At 45.6% G+C, this 26,866-nt stretch overlaps 1 protein-coding gene across 3 annotated transcripts in view; it reads right to left on the bottom strand.

Annotated features, from left to right (window-relative positions):
* PLEKHG1 (pleckstrin homology and RhoGEF domain containing G1) overlaps positions 1-26,866 on the bottom strand; it is a 216,714-nt gene that overhangs the window by 13,497 nt on the left and 176,351 nt on the right. For all 3 annotated transcript variants that reach the window (XM_059401257.1, XM_059401258.1, XM_059401259.1), the window contains 9 exons: positions 21,553-21,599; positions 17,432-17,582; positions 14,026-14,157; positions 11,446-11,628; positions 11,259-11,354; positions 10,981-11,067; positions 5,748-5,781; positions 3,037-3,132; positions 1,297-1,335 (listed from right to left, as the gene is read on the bottom strand). In XM_059401257.1, the coding sequence (XP_059257240.1) occupies positions 1,297-1,335; positions 3,037-3,132; positions 5,748-5,781; positions 10,981-11,067; positions 11,259-11,354; positions 11,446-11,628; positions 14,026-14,157; positions 17,432-17,582; positions 21,553-21,599 (865 nt within the window). The remainder of the gene's footprint in view (positions 1-1,296; positions 1,336-3,036; positions 3,133-5,747; positions 5,782-10,980; positions 11,068-11,258; positions 11,355-11,445; positions 11,629-14,025; positions 14,158-17,431; positions 17,583-21,552; positions 21,600-26,866) is intronic.

Raw genomic sequence — 26,866 nt, 5'->3', positions numbered from 1 at the left:
TTCAGTTATGGAAGCATATAAAGTAAACAGTGATCGAATCCTCTCTGTAGATCCTACCTGGTGGAAATTACCATACTTGGCAGTTTGATGGTCCTCTTCCAAGCTCCCATGCCCACGGACCCCAGCCCACCACAATGCACAGTTTTGTTTGTAAAATAAAGGTGTCCCAGCTGGCTCCTTGGCCCCCATTTCCTGCTAAGTGTGCATGGACATGCTTGTCAGTAGGGAAGGAGGCACTCCGTTCTTTCTGACAATTCCAGAATGCTCCATGCAGCAATACAAGATATACTACCATTTATTTAACTCTTTCCTGCTAGATGGGCATTTTACGGGCTGTCCTCTTAAAAATGCTACAAGGAACACACACATGCAATTCGATCCAGCCACACCTGGGCGAGCCCTTCTATACAGGAAGTGTATATTGTGAAATTCACAAAAGTGAAAAAAGTGAAATTGTTGAGTCAAGGGTAGATGTGGATTTTCAATTTAAATGCTCCAAACTTTGCTTCAAAAGGATGCAGAAATTTAGACAGCATCCGTTTTGGAGGGCCTGGTTTTCTAGATTTTTTGGTGGCGCATACAGCTTTCCTCTGTTTATCTCCTTCAAATATATAGCTTTTCTGATTACTAACATGGATGACCGTTTATATATTTTATTGATGGTTTCTGTTTTTTTCTTGGGAACTGCCCAATTATATTATCTGCCTTTTATTTTTATTATGCTTTGTAAAAGATTTTATTTATTTATTTGAGAGAGAAAGAGAATCTGAAGCAGACTCCGCCCTGAGCATGGGGCCTGATGCACGGCTCAATCCCGTGACCATGAGACCGTGACCTAAGCAGAAACCATGAGCAGTACGCTAAGGGACTCAGCCACCAGGCACCTCTCTACCTTTTAAAAGAGTCCTTTGTCTCTTCTCTTTGACGTATGGGATTTCTTTACATAATAGGGATATTAATCTTTTTCTGCCAGTTATCTATACTGGACAGTGCAGACATTTTATATCATTTGGCTTTATATTATATAATGGGCTATTTTTTAAAAAAATCTTTTACTTACTTATTTGACAGAGAGAGAGAGATCACAAGTAGGTAGAGAGGCAGGCAGAGAGAGAGGGGGAAGCAGGCTCCCTGCTGAGCAGAGAGCCCGATGTGGGACTCGATTATAATGGGGTACTACTATAGACGTTAATAAAATCTGTCAATCTGTAATTTATGTGGTGTTTATGTTTTTGTAGGGTTTGACTTAGTGGAAAGCAGTAACAATGAAAAAAGAAAAGATATGTTAGGACTTACCACTGGTCTTCAAAACTTTATGTGACCTTGAGGAAGGTTCTAGGAGAAAAAAATAAGGCCGCCTTCATTTCCAAGACCAAATCAAGGTTTTTTTCTTTATAAATGAATTATTAGTTTACAGGCAAATAATTTGAGCTCTAGAAATTTTTTTTTTTAAATCAAATATACCTAAATCCCCATCGCTTAGAGACACTTAACAGCAAGACATCCACTCTGACAAAGCTGTAGGGTAAGATTTAAGCTGCTCAATCGGGGGGGTCACAAAACAGAAAACTACCCTCCCAAAAGCTAGTAGAGCCATTTCCTTAGCTTCAACCACCACCTATAAGGTGACAGTGTTCAATTTTACGTCCTTCAGGCACTCCTCTCCCAAGCCTCAGACTTCTAATGCTAACTGTCCATCTGACGATTCCCCAATGTGCACAGACCAAGCAACCCAACATGCTTCAAACTCACCAGTCTCCTCCCGTCACTGTTCTTTAACCAAGTTCTCAACTCGGTCGTCACTGACATTACCTGCTCAAGTAGCTGTCGGGACATCATTCTAAATTTCTCCTGTTTTGATCCATCATAGTTCTGTGGGATCCCAATAATGGCCTGCCTCCCCCCACTGTCTTAATCCAGGCCTTTATCATCTCTCTCCAAACTAGATGGACAGTGTCCCTCAGTTTCCACATCAAGGCAGAATTCCCTTTTTATTTTTTTTTAAAAGATTTCATATTTATTTGACAGAGATCACAAGTAGGCAGAGAAGCAGGCAGAGAGAGAGGGAGGAAGCAGGCTCCCTGCTGAGCAGAGAGCCCAATGAGGGGCTTGATCCCAGGACCGTGGGATCATGATCTGAACTGAAGGCAGAGGCTTTAACCCACTGAGCCACCCAGGGCCCCCAGAATTCCCTTTTGAAAAGGCAAACATTCATTGCTGAAAATTCTTCTGCAGCATTGCAGGGTCAAGCTTCAGCCACTTCTCCTGGTTTGCCTTCCTTGCCTCTACCTCCATCCCATGTTTCAGCCAGGCTGCACAACTGCCACTGGAGGTCTAACGTATGTTGGCCCAAGTCTCAGGACCTTTGCACATGCTAGTCCTGTCCCAGCTGGCTCCTTGGCCCCCAGACTCCATCCCGGGTCTTCTGCTCTGAGAAGCCTTCTCTCTCCTTCCTACACAGTTAGCCCCCCTCTCTCTCCTTTGTCTTGCCACACTTCTGCTCACTTAGCCTCTACCACAGTCTATTATGGGCTGGTACTTATTCACCCTTTTTGACTCTCCCACCAGACTATAACTTCTCCAGAAGCAGGAATCATGTGTATATTTCCTCTTGCATCCCTGGTCCTGAGCACAGTGCAAGGGGTTAGGTAGGGACTCACTAAATACTGATTCAAGTCAAAGAAAGATCTGAGGGCTGAGAGAATGCTACAGTCTGGTTCAGCAAACACATGTTACAAGTTTAGGCTTGAAAAGTCTTTTGTATGTGTCATTGACAGGATACAATTTCCCCCCAGTGGTAGTCAACAAGTTTTAAGTAGCTGCATGCTAGTGGTCAGATGCAGTGGATAAGAAAAAGTGGCAAAGCAACATTAGTTGATTGGTATGTTTTATATTCTGCAGAAAATAGAGAGTTTAGAATGAAACTTTTCGTTCTAAACTTTTTATTTAGAATGAAAGCCTGACAGTCGGACAGAAAAGATCTTTCATTACTTGTCCCCCTAGATTATTAAATTTTGATCACAACCCCCTATTTACCTGACTTTCTCCTCAGCCGATATGGAGCAGAACCATTTTTAGAACCACACAATGCTTTCGTCTCCCCGTCAGGACTGTAACAGAACCCAGGATAATCTGAAAAGATAACCACACACACTGATAAGAAGGAGGGGTTCTGTGACTTCCCAGATGGGTACAATTTGTCTCGGCTCTCTCTGGATTTCTTCTTTTTCATCAGACATGGTACAGTCTCTCCTTCCCATAACTGGTGTTGAGTAGGTATCACGGGACTTTTGGGTTACTTGGGACTTCCAGGAATCTGTCAGCAAGGTAAGCTGCCTTTCTTGCACGTGTGTGTGCTCTCAGGCTCTTACACACACACACACGCACACACACACACACACACACACACACACATGCTCTTTCTGTGTACTCTTTTTTTGCCCTCACTAGCTTCTGGAAAGAGCCATAGCCATTGTCTTTACCCTTTGTAGGAAGTTAGTTAGAACATGTCGGGTGTCATTAACCTCCTACTGCCACCCAGGATCATTTGCCACTTGAGGAGTCACAGAGGTCAGAAAATTCTATTAAAATAAATGTCACTGGAGCCGAACTTGTCACAAGGCACTGGACAGGCTGTGGTGACTGGCCACAGCAAAGGCTCTGTCAGGGAGGGCGGAGCCATCTGGAGAATTCCATGCCAGTCCAGTTTCGCCAGGCATCTTGCCCCACCTGCTAGCGCGGGATGTCGAGCTATTCTTCCCCGATGGAAGCTGTCCTCCAGCACGGTGACTCTTACTATTTTTCTAGACATTGTTCTTTTGAACATTTGATGAATGCTTTAAGTTCTCTTACCAGGAAATGGCTTTTCTTTTCTTGAGATAGCAAGAGTGAGAGAGAGAGAGAGAGAAAGGGAGAGAGAGGAAGAGGGAGAAACAGGCTCCCCACTGAGCAAGGAGCATAATGCAGGACTAGATCCCGGGACTCTGGGATCATGACCTGAGCCGAAGGCAGATGCTTAACCAACTGAGCCACCCAGGCACCCAGGATTTTCATTTAATTTCACAGTTTATGTCTTTCTACCTATCTAAGGGGTACACGGAGTTCAGATTAAGAAAATTGGGTCTAGGGTGCTTGGTTGTCTCAGCTGGTTAAGCATCAGACTCTTGATCTCAGCTCAGGTCTTAATCTCAGGGTTGTGGCCTCAAGACACTTGTTGAGCTCCATGTCGGGCATGAAGCCTACTTAAAAAAAAAAAAAAAGAAAAGAAAAGAAACAAAGAAAGAAAAGAAAGGAAAGGAAAAGAAAAAAAAAGAAAATTGGGTCTAATCCTAAAGTTCTCTAGCCCTTTCCCTGATCATATGAAGCCTGAGGGTAAACGATTTTGGGATGTGGCTGTACTAGGGTTAAGGTTTTAAGAGTGTCCGAAACTCTAGAGAGTTCTGAGGATCGTAAAGACTACACATGTTGGTCCAATGTCAGTGGCAAAGTTACCTAAATGAGGTCATTTGGCCCAGTGGCCTGGCCTGCTTTGCTCATATCCAGCCAAGTCCAAAGTCAAGGTAGGGCAAAGGAGGCAAAGGAGGGGATCTTCCCCGGCCGGGCTGCTCTGGCCTAGCCTTGGGCCTGGGAGAAAGGGACATCGTACCAATGAGTGGCCCCAAATTGTCCTATGAACTCACAGAACCTTACTGGTGTCAACGAACCCGCCCCAGGCTGGGAACGAGGACTTGGTGCAGACGGCTTCAGACCGCCGTCTTCCGCCATCTTTTCTCCTAAATCGAACATGGTCATCCATGACCTTGCCTTCTCTTTAGAATGTTTTTATTAAAAAAAAAAAAAAAAAAATCTTAAGGTGCTTTCCCCGAATAAAACAGGAGCTTTTCAAGAAGTCAGGGCAGCGGGTCCCAGCCTAGCCCTCTTTTAGAGGTCACCTCTCTCAGGAGCTATGGGGCATGACATGGGGGCGGAGGGGCTCAGCCATGGGGTGGGGGGGGGGGTGTTCATCTTTCGACCTCACGAACGCTTCTTGTTTCCCCTGCAGAGCTAACCTCCAGCTGCGTGGAGGGGACACGAATCAGTGTTCGCACCTGGGGCAAGAGTCCTCAAAAATTACTTCAAACACTGTAGGTGAGAGTTTTTGTCAGACCCAGTTGTAAGTCTAAAGCCATCGATTCTCTTCTTACTCTGTTTCATGCGGGAGAGAGCAAGGATGTGATAAACGCTGTTGAATGAGGTTTTGATTCTGTAGGACAGACCTCACCTCTATTTATTTCCTGCGCATTTTCTAAGCCTAGAAATACAATCACACTGGGGCGGCTGCTGTAATTACGAAACCTGCATCAGGGAAACCGTTAACGAACTTGTTGGCATGATTTGTGCAGGTAAACAACAGAGATTTCCCTCCGAGGGGCTGTGGGGGGAAGTGTGTGGAACCCTGATTTCTGGTGGTGGTGGAAGCGAGGGTGAGCCTTGACCCTGGCAGCAGGTCTTACATTCTTAGTTGATACAGAGATCTGGACACGTGGCCAGCCTCACGGCTGACTCACAGATAAACCAGGTTAAATCAACATACAAGCAAGCCAACGTGTGAGGAGAGATCACACCGTCTGCCGGCTCTGTTTTTTAACACAGTGAACAGAGAGCTGCTCCTTTCTTATAACCGATAATTTTTTATAAATTCTCAGCTAGAAAATATGATACATGCAAGGAGACAAAATTTCAAATTGTATTAAGAGAATGAAACTTACGAATGGCATCCATTTCAAGTATTGCTTGCTTGGCCTGAAAGAAAGAAAGAATCGCTTTAATTGCAATTACTTTTGGTTTCTTCTTTAAATTACCTGTCGTCATACAGAAGACCTATATTACCTCTACATCCTCCTTGAAGAAGGGATTCATGAAAAGCTTTAAACAACTCATTATTTCTTTGAGGCACTAATGCATAGTTCAAGGGCTTCAAGCAGACGGACGCCCTCCGGTGGACAGTGGACGCTATGCAATGGAGGCACCAGCGCTAAGCTCACAGCCCGCATTGGGGAGGAAGCCCTAAAGGGCAAGATAGGACCCAACTTTCAGGGGTGCTGGTAGACGCACATGATAGGCACTCAACCCAATGGAATTACCACCTGCCCACCAAGGGACTCGGCCAGATAATCCTCTACTCTGGCTTTCTTCTCCCCTCCACCCCCAAATTTGCAGCTTTAAAGCTTGAAGGCTTCATTTGTTATTGCTGCCAACAATATTAATGTTTAGGGAATTATAAAAAGATAGTTAATTATCCTAACATGAATCCTGTGGCCTGAGGATGCAGAGAGGGAAAAAAAAATTACTTTAAGTAGCCTCTCTTGCCCCCTGTGTCATTTTCATAGTTCAAGGGTCCTATAACTTAACCTACAAACATTGGGCGAAAAATCATCTTAAAAATAATTTGGTTGTATTTTGCCACACTGCACTGATAGTACAGTAAAAAGGTTTAGGGTAACTGGTAATATTTAGTTAAAAAAAAAAAAAAAGGACAGGAGGGAGGTTAAAAAAACAAAGCAAAAAACAAAAAACCCTGGATGCAACACCATAAGTTTGAGAAAACAAATGGTTAGATTTTGATGACATTGATGTTTTTATCATAGAGTCAGATTGAGGTTACTAGTTGGAACTAATTTCAAACACAGATAGGAGCTCAATTTCTGTGAAGTGCATTTCTAGAACCAGGTGGATATATAAAATGCAGAAGGTGGGGCGCCTGGGTGGCTCAGTGGGTTAAGCCTCTGCCTTCGGCCCAGGTCATGATCCCAGGGTCCTGGGATTGAGCCCCACATTGGGCTCTCTGCTCAGCGGGGAGCCTGCCTCCCCCTCTCTCTCTGCCTGACTCTCTGCCTACTTGTGATCTCTCTCTGTCAAATAAATAAATAAAATCTTTAAAAAATAACATGCAGAAGGCTCTACTTTTATCTTTATTCTCAATCTAGAGCAGAGTGAGTGTGAATATCATGTATTTGAATAAAGAAAATGCTTATTTCCAAGAAGTTTCCTGGTATCTATAGACTTAGACTTTAAGGACTTAGTATTTCCCCTGCACCCCATCTTGACATTTAATTTCAGAAAAGTACTATTCCCACATTTTCCTCTAGGGGTCAGCCAGGGACCATCACTGAATCGTAACACCGGAAGGAGGTTGGGAGTCACAGGAACGAATTTCCAACAGCTCATGATAACCTTGTTAGATGGTAAGGCTTTTTTGATGTTTACAAAAATTCCCCATTAGGCATTTCTTTTGTTTACCAAGAATAAACAGATTTTGAAAGCTTTGGAGGAAAAGATCTAAGAAGTCTTGAAGAAAGAAGTGAAAAGTTCAAATTAGTAATATACCTGCTTAAATAAAATACAAAATTATTATTACATCACCGTGGATCAAGTACATTAAATAAATACATTTTCATTGCCCCTGGGAGCGCTGTGGAATGTGGTTCATGCTTGCTCTGTGCACCCAGACAGACCTGGGTCAGACTCAGGTTCAGTCACGTACGAGCTCTATAAATGTGGGCAGAGAAAGAACTCACACGCCGCTGAGTTTCTGTTCTGACTTTTCTAGAATGGGGAGAGTAAGACCTTCCTCAGAAGGTGTTTTGCTGAGGGCGAAATACAAAGTGGTCAGCCCACTGTAGGTGTGCTCAAGACGTCGTCATGGGAAAAAAATAAGGTTTAGATTCTAAAAGTCAGAAATTTGGGTAAAAGAGTGCAGTCAGTTCTGTTGTGACTGTTTGAACCATGTTAATGCGTCAAGGGAGAACGGCCTGGAACACACAGGTCTTGTGTGGGAGAAAGAGGACAGGTACGCAAGCCGGTCTGGTTTCGTAATGGCCTTTGGGAGTCCTTTGGCAGCTCTGATTTTCCCAGGAGACAGGTGAACCGTGGGCGGGGCCTATCAAAGCCACTCTGTCATTGCTCAGGGCGGTCTGGGGCACAGGGCCAGCAGCCGGGTAACTAACCAGGAAGAAAACACAGTCACTTCTCCACCTGACTTACTTCACCTCTCACAACGCCCTGATGAGATGCGACTCACGCTTCGCCCCAACACACATCTATGCACACTCATTTCCCGGGCGCCAAATCAAGGCGGACAGCCCCAGAGAACGAGCTTCAGACACATAGAGCCAAACGGACGCTCGTTGCTCAGAAATGTCCCTGGCCCTAATTCTGCAGCCCTGCCACCCCCAGTCCGATTCTCGTGACCACCAGCCCACCTTCTGCTCCACTTCCCTCCTCCCCCAGCCCAGCAAGGGCCGCTTCACCGTCCATAGGATGATCCATTCTCGACCCGCACCTTAGCTCCTGGCGGCTTTATCTCTGATCGCCTGTTCCTTCCACTCCAGAACAGCAACATACAATCAGAGCGGCCCCCAGGACCCTAGCAGCACCCAGAGCTCTCCAAGTCCACTTTTTGACCCCAGACCTCTGTATTTCCATCTCCCCATCTTTCAACTCCTGCTGAGCCAGTGTTTGGAATGTGCAGGCCAGCCGTCCTTCAAGCCCTGCCTGTTCTCTCTGTCGGCTTCATGCTCCATTCAGCTTGGGGCTCGTGTGCAACGCCTGTGCCGATTGGCACCCACATTTCCCTGCTGCTAAACTTCCCCTTTCATGGCTCTGCTGGGTCTCACCCCCTGTATCCTGGTTCCTTGACACTAGTTTCCAAGCTGCTGAGCGGATTTCCCAATGACCTCAGCACACCGATCCGTGGTGACCCCCTCTGTCGGGTCTTGGATGAACAAATTATTGCAGTCGTCCTCACACACTGGTCCATTTCCTTTAGCAAGTGTTCTGAGGCTCGTTACTTTCCCTCGGGCGCCCACACCTACCTGGGATCCCCCCACCCGGGCTCCCCCAACCCGACACACGACATCATCACTAACTCCAGGGAAATCAGATTCTTTATCTGAGTCTATCTCAAAGCCCTGAATCATCTTTCTTCTCCCCCGGCTCTGGGAGGCAGGTTCCCACCTTCCCAGACTACTCTCTCACCAGCGCTCCTGATCGCACCCTCCCGCTTCCCAGGGTGGGTTTGAAAGAGCACCCCTCGGCTCATCGATTCCCTCTCCTTCCCGCCGCCCACTGTCACGTCCACGGTGTTCGCCTACGCCGATGCCTCGCTCTCATCTTGCCCCTCCTCGAGCCAACACCTTGCATCTTTCCTGCGTTTGTTCAAGTCTGCATTCCGTCTGCTGCTGCTTCTTTCTGCATTTCTCTCTAACGCCCCGCAAGCTCTCCCTGATCTCTTAGTTGCCAAACCAAATCTCGACGCTCCTGTTGGAATCGGCTGTGCCGTCCCGTCTGTGGCATTTGAGACTCTAGCGACCCTCTTCTTCTTTGAGATCCTTTCTTTCCCTTGTCCCCACGCCTTTCTCCTTCGGTTTTCTTACTCCCTCCCTGCTCGTTCTCCCCACCAGCTTGCGGATCACTGAGATGGGATTCCCAGGGGTTCTTTCCTTTGCTCACTTTCCCGGGCCGTCCTATCAAAGCTCAGGGCTTCAGTGACTGTCTGTGTCAAGAGAGCCTCTAGATCCGCAGCTTCCAAGACCTGAATTTCCACCTGGGCTGACTCGCCTCCACACACGCTACCCTGAGAGCTCCTTGCTCCCACCCAACCGGTTCCTTCCCTTGGCAGCTTGTCTCAGAACTCAGCACTGTCTCCTGGGCCCAACCCCTGACTCATCCTTGACTCCTATTTCTCTCTCTGTCCTCATGCACCTCACGGGCAACTTACGTTCCCTCTGCCTCTGTGAGAGCGTTTGCATCTGCTCCCCCTCTGTTGCTGGGGCTCCCGGAAGGACCCCTCGCCTGTTTTCTAGACCCCCGCGGTGGCTGGCTGATTCTTCTCCTCCTGCCAGCGTCACTCCTTCAGCTCATTTATGACCCTGTCCCCGCAGTTACGTGCTCAGAACACAGGGGAGATCATGCCAACCCCCTCCTCCACAGCCTTCAGTACTTTCCTACTGCCCATATGGTCAGACTCCTTGGTGTGTGCCTTTAGACACCTTCGCAGCCCAGCAGACTGCCTTCCACTTCTCCAGCCTCACCGCCTGCTCCGTCTCCTGAGGACCCAGCCCTTCCACCGAGGCACCGTCTGTGGGCTGGGACCAGGGTGCACCCATTCGCATCTCCTTGTTTTTGTTTATGCTCTTCCCTCAGCTTGGGTTTCCTCTTCCTCCCCTCGATAAAAACAGTCCTCATCCTTCAAGACTGAGGTAGGTAAGAGGCATTTCCTTCCTTCCCCCATTCAACTGTAATTGAACATTTTGTCCTTCCAGAATACTTCGCTTATACCTCTATTAATTCATCCTCTATAGCAAACAGTTTCTTGTTTATATGGCTGGCTCTCTCATCGATAAATTCCTTCATAACTGAGTCTCTATCTTCTTTCCCTAACATTCCCACAGAACCTAAGCTTGCTCTGATCACGATGGCTGCTTAGTGGAGCTTTGAACACTTTTCACAAATGTATTCTACTAGTTCTCCCAAGATTTTCTTGTAGTCTTTTCCTTAATTTTAATTTGCTCAAGCCCCAAAACAAAATATAACAACATCAACAACAACAAAAACCTTTGGGGCAACTGGGTGACTCAGTTGGTGCAGCGTCTGGTTCTTGGTTTTGGCTCAAGTCATGATCTCAGGGTCCTGGAATCAAGCCCCGTGTCAGGCTCCAAGCTCAGCAGGGAGTCCCCTGGAGGACTCTCTCCCCCTGCCCCTACTTGTGCTCTCTCTCTCTAAAGTAAGTTAATAAATATTAAAAAAAAAAAAACAAAAAAAACAAAACAACCTTTGACAATTTCCCTATATGTGAATCTTCTTAATGTACTTGACGGGTTGAGTTGACCCCATCTGTATCCTCTCTATTTTCCTTATCTGGAAGATGAACATTTATTCCTGGCAGCCTTCTGGGACTTGAATTCCTTCACGTTTTCCTGTTTTTTGACCTCAATGTCTTACCTTTGCTGGAATCTTGGCTGCGTGGTTCTCCAGGATCAGCCTCTTCAGGTGCAGAACCCACAGGCGCTTGTCCTGCTGGGACTTCGCCTACCAGAAGGCAACGTGGACAGTCAGATGGCTTGTGCCTCCCCAACACACAAGATTAGACCCTTTGATAACCCTCTGACAAAGTGGGAAACATGCCGTGCGGCCAGAAGGCTCTGGAAAGGCCGGCCAACACATGGTGCTCCTCCTTTCCAAGAGTGAGCCCCGTGGGGCTGAGAAGGCCCAGCTGTTACCTGAACTGTGTGCTGCAGCTTCGGGTTCTTATAGTGGAAGACGCTGAAGCTGAGCGGCTCCTTCGGAATCACTTCCACGAGCATGAGGTTGCCGCACTGCGCAGGATAGCAGAGGGTGGGTGAGGCACGCTCGGAAGAGAACGGAGCACCCCCCACTCCTCCCCACCCCCCCAGAGCTCAGACCTACCAGGATGTGGGCTTTGTACGTGAACGTGTCGTCTCTTTTCTTTGTGATGAGCAGCAGCTTGTCAAAGAGGAAGAGCGTCCGCTCGTTCTTGGCACGCTGGATGCGAAAGGTGCCTTCCAGCACCAGCTCCCCATAGCTGGTCAGGTCTGGCCCCTTCCAGTTAGTGAGCAGACTCTGTATCTCCTGAAAAAGTGACCATTCCGGGTGACTAAGCAAGGAGGTGGGAAGACATGGCTGCAAGTACATGGTGGCCCATATGCAGACTCTCAAGAATGGGGCCTGACCATCTCTGATGGGCTCTAATGGTGTCGAATGATCCATGACCTAAACCCACATATACAGGTGCTGTCACTTAAGGGTTAACAGAAATGAATCAAGTTGTTAATTGCTGAGTTGCCAATTACTTATTTCCATTCCTTGATAATCCTTTCCTAGGGCTGCTGACAACACTTAGGACTCTCAAAAGCTGGGTAAAGAGGACACAGGTATCTGACCTTCTCTGAAAGGCGTCTTTCTCTTGACATTCTCACCCATATTCTCTGCACAAAAACCTTCAGAGCTACTGACATGCAAACCTTCTTCCAGAAACTGAAATCCATACTACATATAAGTAACTCGGAACTAAGGGCGGTGAGAAGGCACGGAAGATGCATCTTAGAAATTTCCTGCTATTAATCCCATTTGTTAGGGGAAAGGAAATGAAGTTCGTCACTACCACATTTTTAATGGCACTTGATAAACATCAACTGAGAACAGGACTTTGAAGTGTCTTTGGGATGTGCTGTACATCCACACCAAGTGTTTTTTAAGGAAGCGGATTTTTTACTGTTTTGAAAAATGAAAATATTCGCAAATAGCATTTAATTAAGCAGCCCAGAGGACAGCCCCAAATTTCACTGGTTGAAAGTAGAAATGGATAGGAATGGAGATAAAAGTCTGGGCCGGAGCCTGGTTTAGCAGTATCTTCAGAATGCCAAACAGATTTCCAAGATGTGAAAAACCAGTCATTTAGCCATTTCTGAATATGCGATGGATGTTATGTCTGCAGAACATGCGGCTGACGACACAAGAAAGCTTTTCTGACTATTCTAAAAACCAGACGTGGCCTGGAAGACTAGAATGTTACCTTTGCTCGATTTCTGAGCATCAATTACTTCATACCACACTCTGGCTGCCTATAGATGAATCCTAGAGTTTTGTTTTGATTTTTGAGCTCAATAATGTATCTTTTTTCTTGAGTTGGGCATAGGGGCTCTGAACAGCATGTCTCACTGCAGGGACACAGAGGAGCATGTGACCAGCTTCTAGGCCCACATGACCATTTGTTTTTATTTTTTTAATTTAAAAAATATATTTATTTAAACGAAAATTTAAAATTTTTGCACAATCAGGGGTGGGGGAGGGGCAGAAAGAGAGGGAGAAGCAGATTCCCAGATGAGCAGGAGCCTGACACGGGGCGTGGTCTCAGGACCCTGAGATCATGACCTGGGTTGAAGGTAGATGCTTCACCGACCGAACCACCCAGGTGCCCCAGCCTTTTGTTTTTATTTTATTTATTTAAGATTTTATTTATTTATTTGACAGAGAGAGAGAGAGAGAGAGAGCATGCACAGCAGAGGGAGCGAGAGAAGCAGACTCCTAGCTGAGCAGGGAGCCAGACGTGGGACTTGATCTTAGGACCCTGGGATCATGACCCGAACCAAAGGCAGATGCTCAACAGACTACACCACCCAGGTGCTCCGACCTTTTGTTTTTAAATAGTGAACCTGGGACATGATCATTGGGTTAGTATTTATCAAATGTCTCTGAGGATTTAGGGTCTAAAACACTGGTGCTGGAAAGAGGCTTAGCAAATCTCTCGTCCGTCTTATTTTAGAAATGAGGACTCTAACATGTACTGGTGAGCCTCATCCCAAATGGAGGGGGAGAGGACCTGCTTCCAGACTTAGCTCTCCTTTCTCTGAGTCCCTGTCCCACACCACACATGTATCAACCCACAGTTCTGCATTCACTAGGGAGACAGGAAGTAAGACTCAAAAACCCTTCCAACAGCTTAGAGAAAGTTTCTTCCAAGAAGAAGGACGTATTTGTAATTAACACAAGCTAAGGGTTCTGGAGACTCCAACTTCTAACCTGGATAACTGAAGGGGCTATAAACAAACTATTTGTTTAAAGTGATAATGTAATTTCTCTTAAATACCACTTTAAACAGTGATCAAATTAGCCATGTCCTCATCTTCCTTAAAGGAGACTGTCAATGAAGATGGTGGAGGAAATGGAATACTTGAGCAGCCTTAGAATCTGATTTGGAAAATGGTAGGGGCACCTGGGGGGCTCAGTGGGTTGAGTGTCTGCCTTCGGCTCAGGTCATGATCCCAGGGTCCTGGGATCAGGTCCCATATCAGGCTTCCTGCTCAGTGGGGAACTGGCTTCTCCTCCTCTCTCTCTCTGTCACTCTCCCCTGCCCCTGCTCATGCTCTCTTTCTCAAATAAATGAATAAAATCTTTTTAAAAAAAGAAAGAAAATGGTAACGAGTCGATGCCCTGCAGCACTGCCAGGTGCCGCCGTCTCAAGTTCACCTGCAGCCGGACCGCGTGCTCATGCTTCCTCTTCATGTCATTGATGTGCCAGGCCACTCGCTGCATCGTGTCGATAGCATCGAGCACCACGTCGTAGCCTTCGGTGTCCTTGTCAAGGTGATTTTCTATTTCCTTTAAAAAAAAAAAAGACAACTATTTTCACTTTTTTCTCATATAGCCCGTGACACACACGATGACTTCCCTGTATTTCACGTTTGCCTCTACTTACACGCTACCATCATGCCTTAAGAATCTGAGATAGTTTACCAGAACAGACTTGCAACAAAATGGTAAGATGGGAATGAAAATGGGGGGGGGGGGGGAATAGGACTGGATTAGAATTCATGACAAGGAAGATAAAAGAAAACACTATAAGGTCCATTAAGTCTTGTAAGGATGCAACAGTTAGAATAGATACAAGAGTTGCTGTGACGTTTAAAGACTTTGGAGTTTCCTGGCGGCCAATGGTAATAGAGTTCTCACCCTTACAGGACAGAAAACATACTTTCCTTTTCCTTCCAGAAGAAATATAATATGTAACACAGGACTATGTAACAGACTGAACCACAGAGTGGATGCTATCTTTATTTTTTATTTTTTTTTAAAGATTTTATTTATTTATTTGACAGACAGAGAGAGATCACAAGTAGGCAGAGAGGCAGGCTTAGAGAGAGGGGGAAGCAGGCTCCTTGCTGAGCAGAGAGCCTGACGTGGGACTCGATCCCAGGACCCTGAGATCATGACCTGAGCCAAAAGCAGAGGCTTAACCCACTGAGCCACCCAGGAGCCCCGGTCACTTCTTTAAAAGTATGTCTATAGCAAGTGACTTTCCGTGTACTCAAGGCTTTAAAGCCCCAAATGAAGTTCATGAAATACAAGCCTTCAGAGTATTGAGAATGATCTCCTGGTTCATGTATTCTCCGGCGATCAGCGCTCAGGTCAGGCCTGGAGTTCCACAATCCCAGGGACACAACAGGGACATGACCTCTGCTCTAATTCTTTCCAGCAAGAAGACCCTAGACCCCTCAAGAACCTATGGAGAGGGACTGTTGTATCATTTATTTTTATTTCATTCTTTATCTACTCAATAGTAATGACCAGAGAGCTAGGGGTCAATAAGTGCTTATTAAGTTGGCGCTCTATCTTCTTAAAACAATAACAGTAACCTATACAAATATGTAAAACAATAAGAAGATATTATAGTCAATTAGATCATTTCTGGGACATCAATGATGTACATAATCATTAAGCCAAAGGATGGACGTTGAATCTTACGGTAACTTATGAAGGTTAGTTCCATTATTTTATAATCCTACTTCGTAAATCTCTGTTTGCTTTTACTACATACTCAAGTTTTCCATCTAGCTAGAAACTGGGAATGAATTCACATTTTCTTCCCACACTCAGACCCAGCTGTTAGAAAGGCCCTATGAAACTTTACCACTAAAATGACAGCTCCCAGGTAAGCTCCAGATCTATAGCAGATTAGAAAAAATACTAATTTCTTCTTCTGGTCTGAGATGCAGTCCTGTCCAACAACAAACAGACTCCCGAGTACAGAGTGTTTTCCTGTGCAAACCTTCATGGATGGCTACACAGCTTTGAAGTGATGTAAACGACACAGAAGGAACCCTCTAAATCACCCTTCAAAGCAAAAATACTTCAAAGGCAACCAGAAGTTAGTTTTTGATTAATCTAATCACCGTTCTTCACTACCAGTCGTTATGCACGGAATGCTGGTGTCCCCCCCCACCCTGCCAAAGCCACATGTTGAAATCCTAACCCCCCATTGTGCTGGTCTTAGGACGTGGGGCCTTTGGGAGGTAGTCAGGTCATGAGGATGGAGCCCTCACGGAGGGGATTAGTGCTCTCATAGAACCCTCTTACCTCTTTCCACCTCATAAGGAAGTGAGAATGCAACCAAGGCAGCAAAATCATCAAAACTTGACCAGACTGGTGCCTTGATCTTGGCCTTCCTATGTCTAAACTGTGAGAGATAACTGTTTGCTGTTGAAGCCACCCAGGCTATGGGATTTTCTTATTGCAGCCTAAACCAAGACACCAGTTCTTAACTTAGAGGGTAAGAGCTATGCTTCCTTATCAGTTGTCTTTTTGTAAGAATCTTGACTTGCTATGTCTCCCGTGCTTAAGTGACTGTCATCTTAGACTTTGCTTTTGATTGATGGCTGCCTAACTATCTAGAAGGCTATGTTTAGAGATCACTGAGACACACTAGTCTTAAATGTCATGTTAGTACTGTCCAGGAGAGCTCTTTCCTGGGTCAGGTATGATGTCAGCATTACCTGGACACTGGCTTAGCAAATTAATTCCACTAATCTAAGAGGTCATGGGTATTAATTTAACAATTAAAATGATATCCCTGGTGTGGCTTCACAGGACACAAGATTCTCCAAACATGAGCCACCTGGCCATACAGACAAAGCTAAGAAATTTCTAGCAAAGTTGGACCATGGGCATTGTTAAAATTGTTGATGTGTGTGAACAGAGCAAAACTGGAATGATTATCCAAGTTGGAAACCTGGAATCATTTAAAAAGAGATACATATAAATTACAGGCTTGGTGATACAGATAAGCGCTCTGGATTAAAGTCATAAGATTTTAATGTAGTATAAACCAATAATAAAACAAAGCAATAGCTCACTTTTATGGACTGCCTGTGAGCTACAGTGAACACGGACAATTTACAGGATTTGAACCCAGAGCCTGGCCCCTAGCCACCATGCTGGGTCCTCCTTGTGTTATAAGGGCAGTCCAATCCTATTAACCCAACAGGAACGACTTGCGGGAAAACTTTTCACCAATTTTATCAACTTCCTTAGAGGGAAGACAAGAGAATGTGAGAGCTACGCCTACCCTCGTTTCTAAAGCCTCCTTGCATTGTATACAAATTACAGAAATGCAATCAATACCATGGCGCGGTGCTAAGCCCCGCTTAAAGATCATTCCTCACGCCACTCCTCAGTCTTCTCTTTTGGCTCCTTCTCTTTGCTCGTACAAAAGCCAGTCTATGACAGATGGTGCCCCTGCCCAACTGCCTACGGAGTCTAGGCTCGTGGAGATAAAACACACAGAAATCTGCTTCTCATTAAGGTGAGAGCTCTCTGCCTGAAACCATCCACTGCCCAGAACGAGGCACTCCTAAGCCCTATCCGAATCAGAGCTAAAATGAATCTTTTCACTTGGCTGGTGTCAATGAGGCCGCAGGCCCAGAACATAAATATCTCTAATTCCTCAAAGCAGATCAGTCCGTTGTAACGCACGAGTGTGGAAAACGTTTCCATATGTCCACAGCCTTTTCTGAGCATTCTTCCCCCTCAGTGTAATAGATCCGTGCACCGGATCGCCGTCCCCTTGGAACGGAGTCAAGGGCAGGCAGAAACTTACGTGCAAGAGGAGATGATATTTGAGAATCCGCTGAACCGGCTTCAAGAGATAGGACCCCAGAGGCAGCGAGTGCTTCAGAGTTTCCTGACGTTCCCGGAAGAACTTGGCCACCATCTTGTTCCGCATGCACTCCGTCAGCACGGCCACTGACCTGTGAACACGATCCACGTGTTTACCTGAACTGTAGTCGTAAGATGGGCGTTCAAGTTGTACATGCCCTAAAGCACGTATGGGAGAAGCAGAGCTATATTTAGACTAAAATGCCCCTGGACAAATTAGAAAAAGGTGTCTCTTTGGGTGGATGGATTAGAAAAGAGCAGTAGAGAGAGCTGGTTGCACGTGGACATATGGCTTCTAAGCAGCAAGCTCCTCCTCCAATCCCCAGCCACCACACATGCTTGGTCAAAAGGGGACCTGAGTCCGGTGATAGCCCCTGGTTGCATCCCATGTGGGTAATGGTGCAGTGCTCGGACCGCACATCTGTATTCGGTCTCCACAGGTCAGACTGCAAGGAGGGGGCACCTTTGTACCAGGAAAAAGGAGCTCCTTCTTTAGGAGAGCGAGCCCCTGTTGGACCTCTGTCACCCCTTTTGCTGGTTGCCTTTGTAGAAATCACAAACTGCCGGACACTCTGTGCAGATCTTTGGAGAATGTGGCTCATAGGTTAACTCCCCTTGGAGAATCTTTGAACAGATCCCTCTAAAGACAGTTTCTGAAACAGTGAGAGAACCTTACTTCTTAGGGACTGTGCCTCAGTGGACTTGGAAAGTGGGTCAGAGCTCCTTCTGCACCCAGCTCCCCCGAAGGTGGTAAGTATAGCCCCCAACACCCCAGGGGAATAATCGAAACGGTGTTTGTATCTTGTACATGAAAGCCAGTGAGCTCGTGGAGTCTCATACACACATGTAAATTAAAATCATATGGTCTCATAATTTAGAAGAAAGCAGGTGGAAGTGATTTCGGCCCCTTTCTCCCCAAGTCAGTTATATGTTTTCAGGATTAATTTAGAAAGTTAGAGCCAAACAACAAAATAAGAGTCCTTGGAAGGAAGTGAGATGGAGGTCTCCTAATGAACCTATTAGAATTGCTTTTGTGCCCATGTGCTTTGAGAATTATCTGTCCAAACGGGTTTAGTTCCTCCAGAAGCTGATATTTCAGAACGACTCCTTATCAGGTAGCCGAGGGTCTTTTTGAAGGTTCTTCCAGAGCCAGAACTGGCTGCCCAGTTGTCCTTTGGCCAGCTGATGGCTTCAGCTCCTGCCCAAGGACAGGACACCTGCAACAGATTGGGAGGCGCTCACTGAACTCTGGGCTCAGGGCCCAGGGAGACAGCTGAGGACAATGACCTGACAGGGCCTGGGCCCCTCCTTGGGGAAAGGAGGAATGGCTTGTGTCTCTTCCCAGCGAAACTGCTGGGGCGTGACTGGTATGAAGAAGGTGGACATCTGTTAAGGTGTGCCGGCGACATTCAGTATCTCTAGCCTGGATCCAAGGGGAGAAGAAATGTTGTCAGATGGGCTGTGATGGCCGGCACTCTTAGCTTGGTGAGACTGTATGGGGGAGGGTAGCAGACCGGGACTTCAGAAAGCAAACTGGAGACAGGGGGCCAAGAGCAAAATATTTTTTGTGAATATGAAAATCACACCACCAGGCAAGAACCGGGCATGCCTGCTTCCCTGAGTGTGATTTGCGAGCATCTCTTGGCTAACCTGTTTCTTTCCTTCCTCAAAGTTGAAGATCCACAATAAAAAAGAAAACATGAAAATACTGTAAAACCCAAAATAGAAAACACTTCCTCTCCAGGAGACTGGTCTTAACTTTCCTCCCTGGGACTTTCTACTCTCTCTTTTCTTTTCTTTTCTTTCTTTCTTTCTTTCTTCTTCTTCTTCTTTTTTTTTTTTTTTTTTTTTTAAGATTTTATTTATTTATTTGAGAGAGTGAGAGAGAGCACAAGAAGGGGGAAGGTCAGTGGGAGAAGCAAACTTGCCGCTGAGCGGGGAGCCTGAGGTGGGACCCGATCCCGGGACTCCAGGATCATGACCTGAGCCTAAGGCAGTTGCTTAACAAACTGAGCCCCCCAGACGCCCCTTCCTACCCCTTTCTCTCATGTATCTTTAGTTTCTAGGACACACAATTAAGTCCATACTACATTACTTTGTCTTTGTTGATTTGGTCTTTCCTATCCACAACTGCATTTAGTTGAGTCTGATGCTCAAAAACCCCCTAAAAGTTGCTAGAAGGCTAGGATCTTAGTTCCCATTTCCTGCCAACGCAAAGCGGGCTTGGGACCAGACTCCATGGTGCTCTCGCATGAACCATTCTGCCTGTCCTTTGACCCTGAAGCAGCCTCATAGAGAAAAATCTACCTTTGTTTTGGACCCTCCTTTCTTATAAGTCCGAAAACTCTTCTTAATATAAACTTCCCAAATTGTAAATTCAGAAGTCGTTTCTTCACATGACTTGTGTATCATGAAATTTCTGCCGACAGACTCCCCCAGACAAGCCCTTCTAGTGTCTCCCACACTGATAATGGGGTCCAGAAATGGGTTGATTCTTCAGAGTTTGAATGTTTCTGTTTTTGTTCTGTTTTCCTTTCCCTTTGGAGAGGAGTGGAGATGTTGAGGGCCGAGTCTGTGGTTTCTCGGGATCAGGATGTGGTGCCATGTTGGATTTTAGCTTCCAGTTCACAGGATTTGGTTGGGGCATCTGACAGTTTTTTTTGCTGCCTTCAGCACAGAGGTGGAAACCACTACTGTAGGAGAGATTATTGCTTAAGTGAAGCTGTGTAAACTCCGGGTGTGTCTACTGATAAGGATATGCTGATAGCTGTACCAATTGGCATGTGGGTTTTTATGGTTTTTCTTTGTTTTTTAGGGAAACCTGGGAAAAGCACGGTTGGCCACTAACCAAATACATCCCCACAGCACAACATCCTGAACAGTGTTTAGAGATCTTCAGTGGAAAGTATTTGTACATAAGTCTCAGCCTCTGGCTTCATGACTTTGGGTCCAAATTGGCTTTCTGGGGCCACTTCTGAGCAGGTATTCCATTTGTTGTTCCCTGCTGTGGTAGTTGTGGAGGTGGGGAGGGCAGCCTGCCGGTGGATCCTGCCACCCCCTTTAGACTTACAGACATGTTTCCACCAAGACAGACAACAGAGTAGGTCCCTCTTATCTTCCTGGCTGGTCCCCTAAGAGAACGACTCAAGTTCTGCTGAGAAACTTAACAAGGATGTAGTAGCATGAGGTCCAAGGTTGGAGAAATCTCCATTCACATCCCAGTTGGGCCACTCATGACCTGCGCGGCCCTTATAAAATCAACAAACTGTGAGAGTCTCAGTTCCTTCATGCATACGCTGGGTTGGGACAGGGTGACGATGAGGAAGCAATCACTGAGAACCTATCCTCACATGCTCGCACTGGGATGCATGCTTCGGTTTTCTGGAACCCCTTGACATCTCTGGACTATTGTGCAAGTTATATTCAACAACATTTTTCACTGGTAGCATTTAACACAGTGATTAGGACTCAAGAAACGCTCAATAAAAGTTTTTTTGCTGAAAAAAAGAAATGACAACATTGACCTTCGGCCTGGCTCCATTACTGAAATGGTCCTGATATTGTCCATATGACATTCCCTCAAATGCCCTCCTGTGTGGCTCCCCAGATCAGCAAAACTGAAGCCACAATGCAGGGGAGATGAGAAGTCCTTTTTACATAGTTCCCAGAGCTTCTATAGTAAAAATATTAGATATTTATCCCCAGCTAGATTATATAAACTCATTCTATGTGCCTCTCAAATTCTTCAAAGCATGCCATGCAGCACAGGCAAGAATTCGAGCTGAGCACAACCGGTTCACTTAGTTTTCCCCTGAAGGATGCCTCCTGATCTTTTTATTCTCTTGCATAACATCCTTCCCACTGGCTCTGCCGGGAGTCTCTCAGCTGAATGGATCCCCACCTGTGTACCCCGTCACCCATTCTCAGCATGCCATGCGATCTCCCCATGGCATTCAGTGCCATGCCGGGTGCAGACCACCTGCCACCAGCACACGCCAGACCTCTCGACCTGACTCTGGATGCAAATGCCCAGAGGCACTACTGCTTATGGCCAATGTGTACCTTGGGTAGTTGGTGCAGTACTGCGTGTAGATGTGGAACTCTTCACTCTGCAAGGACACAAAAGAGACTTTCAGAGGCAAAAAAGCACATGCATCCATAGGCATTTAAAAATAATAAAAAAGAAATATTGTTCCTAACCATAAACTGGGCTCTCTCATCACGCAGGCCCATCTGAACCCCCGTGGCAATTACCTATGCCTTTTTGTCTACCTTGGTTTGTACTAGAATCCCCCTACACTTGAACTCCCTGGAGGTCAACAGACACTTGCTGAGCACCTGCTGTGTTAGGTGAATCTGAAAGTGAAAAGGAAGAGGAGGAAAGTAAGGTTCCTGCCCCAGGTACATATAGTCCTCCAGTGGATTTACAAAGGGAAAGAGAAATAGAAGTAGATAATTTAATTATGGTGGTAAGAACATGGCGGAAGTATGTGCAGGGCACAACATAAGAAAACTGCGGTATACTTTTAGGCCTTCGTAGATACAATTACCTCTGTCCACTGTCTTTCCTACCGTTTGCACTGGATAGCTGCTACGCGTCCTTTGATATTGAACTGAGGCTTTGTTTCCTCCAAGGAGCCTCCCTAGAGCTTGGGCAGAGCCAACTGTTCTTACTCTAGGCTTCCACAACACCCAGATTTCTGGCAGCATTTCCAAAGGACAGTGACCTTTTCTCTGCACCTGTGTCTCCTGCTCTAGGTGGTGAGTTCCTACAAGGTAGGGGCCGTGCTATGTTCATCTGGCACATACTGCTCGCTGAACCATGGAATACCCCTCTTTTCTACCAAACTGAAAATTATTTGAGAGCAGGATTCATTGTTCTTGTAAACTTGAACATGGAATTATAGTATGAAAAAGAGACATTAGGTTAATTGGTGATATTTCATATTCTGCTCTTTTTACTTCTTTTTAAAATGTTTTAAAAAGATTTTATTTGACAGAGAGAGAGATACCAAGTAGGCAGAGAGGCAGGCAGAGAAAGAGGGGGAGGCAGGCTCCCCGCTGAGCAGAGAGCCCGACACGGAGCTCGATCCCAGGACCCTGAGATCATGACTTAAGCTGAAGGCAGAGGCTTAACCCACTGAGCCACCAAGGTGCCCCTCTATTTTGTTTTTTAAGATACTTCATGCTAGGTTCACACATGACTCCAAGAGAGTGATTTTTTTTTTTGTAATTTTAATGCTTTAATTTTTTTCTTATTTAAAAGGAATGTCTACTTAGAATTTTTTCTGTTCACTTAACTAGGATTGGATTTAAAATATTGTATTATAAAGTCTCCAGCATACATATAAAAGTAGAGAAGGTGGTATAAGGAATCACTGAGTATCCATCACTTGACCCCAACAGTAACTCAGGATCTCCACCCACATACTCCCGTTGCCCCATCCCTCTGACGCAAATTCCAGACGTCAGAGCATTGCACTTATCTCTAGTATATATCTCCAGTATAAGGACTTTTACAAAGAAGCATCACCACAGTGCCATTATCACATTTAAATAATTCTACAATATGAATATTCAACAGTCACTATGCAAATATCCCATCTTCTTAATTTTCCTTTTTTAAAATAGTTGTACTGGTGTGGTTCAGGGGAGGTGTGAATAGATCAGATTCCATAGTTTGGCCAGAATACACCATAATTGTATTGTGCTTCCATCAGGAGGCCCAGAACACCTGGCTGTCTCTCTTTCTGTGATGTTGACCACTACTGGTCATTGTCGCCTGACCCATTAATCCATGGGGAGCTGCCAGATGGTGACTATCTCTGACTCCACTATTCCTTCCTCATTCACTAGCCAGAATCCTTCCAAAAAAGGGAACTTCCTTCTATTAACTGTGACCCTACAGTGTATAGTTGCTATGGGAAAGGCAGGATGAAGGCTCGATTCTTTTCCTTCATTTTCTTTTCTTTTTTTAAAGATTTTATTTATGTATTTGACAAAAAGAGAGATCACAAGTAGGCAAAGAGGCAGGCAGAGAGAGGGGGGGAGGCAGGCTCCCTGCTGAGCAGAGAGCCCAATGCGGGCGCAGGGCTCGGTCCCAGGACTCTGGGATCATGACCCGAGCCGAAGGCAGAAGGTTTAACCCACTGAGCCACCCAGGCGCCCCTTCCTTCATTTTCAAGATAACACATTGGTTCTTTAGCAACCACTTTGGGTTTTTAAAGCACTGTGATTCATGAATATAAACATATTTAGCGGGGTTCCATTATTTTTCATTAATTATCTTTACTGATGCTGAAATGATCCTGTTTGGGCCAGCAGGAGCCTCTTCTATTTATGACCTGATGTACAGATGCCAGGATGTCCTTGTTTTCTGGAATGACAAGATGTTCCAGATCACCTTGTACATTTCCTGCCCCACACTCTTTCTTCACGGGGCCCTGATTCCTTTTGGGTGCAAGCAGCGTCTGGAGACCACAGTCAGGGTATTAGAGATGGTCTCGCCACTGGGTTAATCATTATTCCTAGGCCCTTTCAGTGGACAGAGTTAGGAAGATGGTGTTTTTTAAACATGAAGTACATTCTTGGTTCAAACGTGCAAATGGATTCGGGATTACAGTTTTTTTAATTAGCGTCATGTTTACCCCATGTTTTCTGTCTCCTACCAAATCCAGATCAATGACGTGAACATAAACACTCCCTTGCTTCATCCCACAATTCCCTTGATTTCAGCATAATAAGACCAACACCACCAAATCTGATATCATTACTGACAATGGTTAAAAATGCATTTGCTGTGTTTTCTCCATTGTCTATTTTAAAATCAATGGGGATTTCTTCTGGGTGATTATGCCACAAAGTGGCTGTATCAGGACACTCATCATTTTGCTTTCAATTTTTGGAATTAAACTTTAGTTTTATAATGATGAAAAATAATAATTATACGGTTTCAGGGTCAACTCTATAAGAAAATGCATATTCAAAGAAGCCTAGCTTTTATTCCTCTCCATTCTGGTCTATCCCTCCATTCCTTATCAGTGATCAATTTTTAATTTTATAGTTGATTTTTTCTTTTCTTTTTTCTTTAAGATTTTATTTATTTATTTGACAGACAGAGATCACAAGCAGGCAGAGAGGCCCGCAGAGAGAGAGAGCAAGGGAAGCAGGCTCCCTACTGAGCAGAGAGCCCGATGTGGGGCTCGATCCCAGGACCCTGGGATCATGACCTGAGCCAAAGGCGGAGGCTTTAACACACTGAGCCACCCAGGCGCCCCTAGTTGATTTTTTCTAACGATTTTATTTATTTATTTGTCAGAGAGAAAGAGAGCACAAGCAGGGGGAGTGGCAGGCAGAGGGAGAAGCAGACTCACAGGGAGCCCGATATGGGACTCGATCCCAGGACCCCAGAATCATGACCTGAGCTGAGGCAGATGCTTAACTGACTGAGCCACCCAGGCACCCCTACCTACACTTGCATTTTTGTCACTGTCCCTGTAGAGTAGATTTCTGGAAAGAGGACTGCTGGATTACAGGATGAATTCAAATGTAATATCTCTAGATACACTTAAATTCTCCTCTGCGGGGCCTGTGCCATTCTGTTCTTCCACAATTACAGGAAAGCCTGTTTCCCCACGGCCTCGCCAACTGTGTATGCTGCCAGATTGTCAAACATAGTATTTCATGAAAATTTAAATTAGTTGCCGCCAGTTTCCAAAAGTTGGAAGATGGAAATATCTTGACTTCTGGTTTCTCCTGGAAAAGTATTAGGTCCCTGGGGCCTGGCACCCAGTTTCTTGTGACTCTCTCCATATGGGGTCTTGGGTTGTTCTTGGTCCCCCTGGGCCCACACATGTGTCACACTCACACGCTCCACAGAGCTGTGGAGCTCTGAAGACCCTGGAACGTCCGGCCCTGGCTCTGTGGACAAGACCCACAAAGTGATTTGCCCAAGGTCCTTAGTAAATTAAAGTCAGATGGAGCCTTTCTTGAGGGTTGCTTACACACTCTGAGTTTCTTGCTTCTTCCCTGCCTGTCTCCCACTGGACTAAACATGGGGTTGGCTCATTTCAGGTTGACTTTCCTTAAGTTTAGGGACCTTTAGGATCACCTGAAATGCCAAACTTAAAAAGAATGGTTTCAGGGACGCCTGGGTGACTCAGTCAGTGAAGCATCCAACTCTTAACTTCAGCTCAGGTCATGATCATAGGATTGTGGGATCGAGCCCCATGGTGGGCTCCACTCCGGGGCAAGGAGCCTGCTGAGAATTCTCCCTTTCCCTTGGCCCTCCGTTCCCCGTCTCCTGCTTGCACACTCTCTCTAAAGAAATAAAATCTTAAAAAAAAATAATGGTTTCAATGAAAATATATCTAAATTACATCATACACCTGACTTCCATACACCTATTCCCAATAAAGCCCCAAGACTTCTGCACAACTGAATGGCTGTGCATTTTGTGATCTCATGGCTTATTCCAATATTAAATTGTTTTGATTTCCATCAGCTCCATGTTCTTAATGTAGAATCAAATGCATTTTTAAGCTTAGATTTGTAAGCTCTGTGGACAATCCAAACAATGGTTTTATACAAAAATCAGTAGCTCCGAGTTAATCCTTAAAAGCCTTTTATTCAATATATATACTATCCCAAATCCTTTTTAGAAGTAATAGGGGGAAGAAGACAATGATAAAGAAATTATATAAAAATAGGTATTTCTTTCTGATTCAACTCTGCCAAATTGTAATTAGAGATGCAAAAATATGAAAGAACCAAATAAAAGAGGTAATTAGGGTGGGCCGATTGGGCACATGGGGCGCTCAGCTGTTTACTGGCTGAGTAACTGCTGTAAAGAAATCTGTATGGTTTTAGGATTTCTTCTGCTATGGGGTCCATCTCTTTCTCTGTCTCGTTGTCTTTCTCTCTCTCTCTCTCTCACACACACACACACCCCTCCTACACACACACACACACACACACACACACTGATTCCTGAGAAGTTTTCCTTGGACACATGAGAAAGGCTTAGTATGTAAGTAGCACCTGGGGGAGGTAACACGGACATGAATTCACTCCAATGATACAAATGTTCAATGTCGAACTTTCTTGAAGATAATCTCAGTAAGTGGGTAGGGTGTGTGCGTGCGTGGGTGTGCATGCCTGGGCACTGAAGGGAGAAGGGGGAGGGGGGAGGAGGAGTTCAGGAGAGGCTGGGTCCCTGAAGATAAACCCTGTCTCCCTCCTAAATGTTGCCTAGGGTCAGCCCAGCTGAGAGCCAGAAAAAGAGACAGAAATGAGGGTGGAGGCTACTCAGGGAAGCGAGGAAACCTGTTCCAGGTGTTTCTGGACCCCTCCAAGCAGACCGACGGGAGCCGGATCC

This window comes from Mustela nigripes, chromosome 5 (assembly GCF_022355385.1).
Source record: "Mustela nigripes isolate SB6536 chromosome 5, MUSNIG.SB6536, whole genome shotgun sequence".
Classification (NCBI taxonomy): domain Eukaryota; kingdom Metazoa; phylum Chordata; class Mammalia; order Carnivora; family Mustelidae; genus Mustela; species Mustela nigripes.
This window is presented reverse-complemented; position numbering and strand designations above follow the sequence as displayed.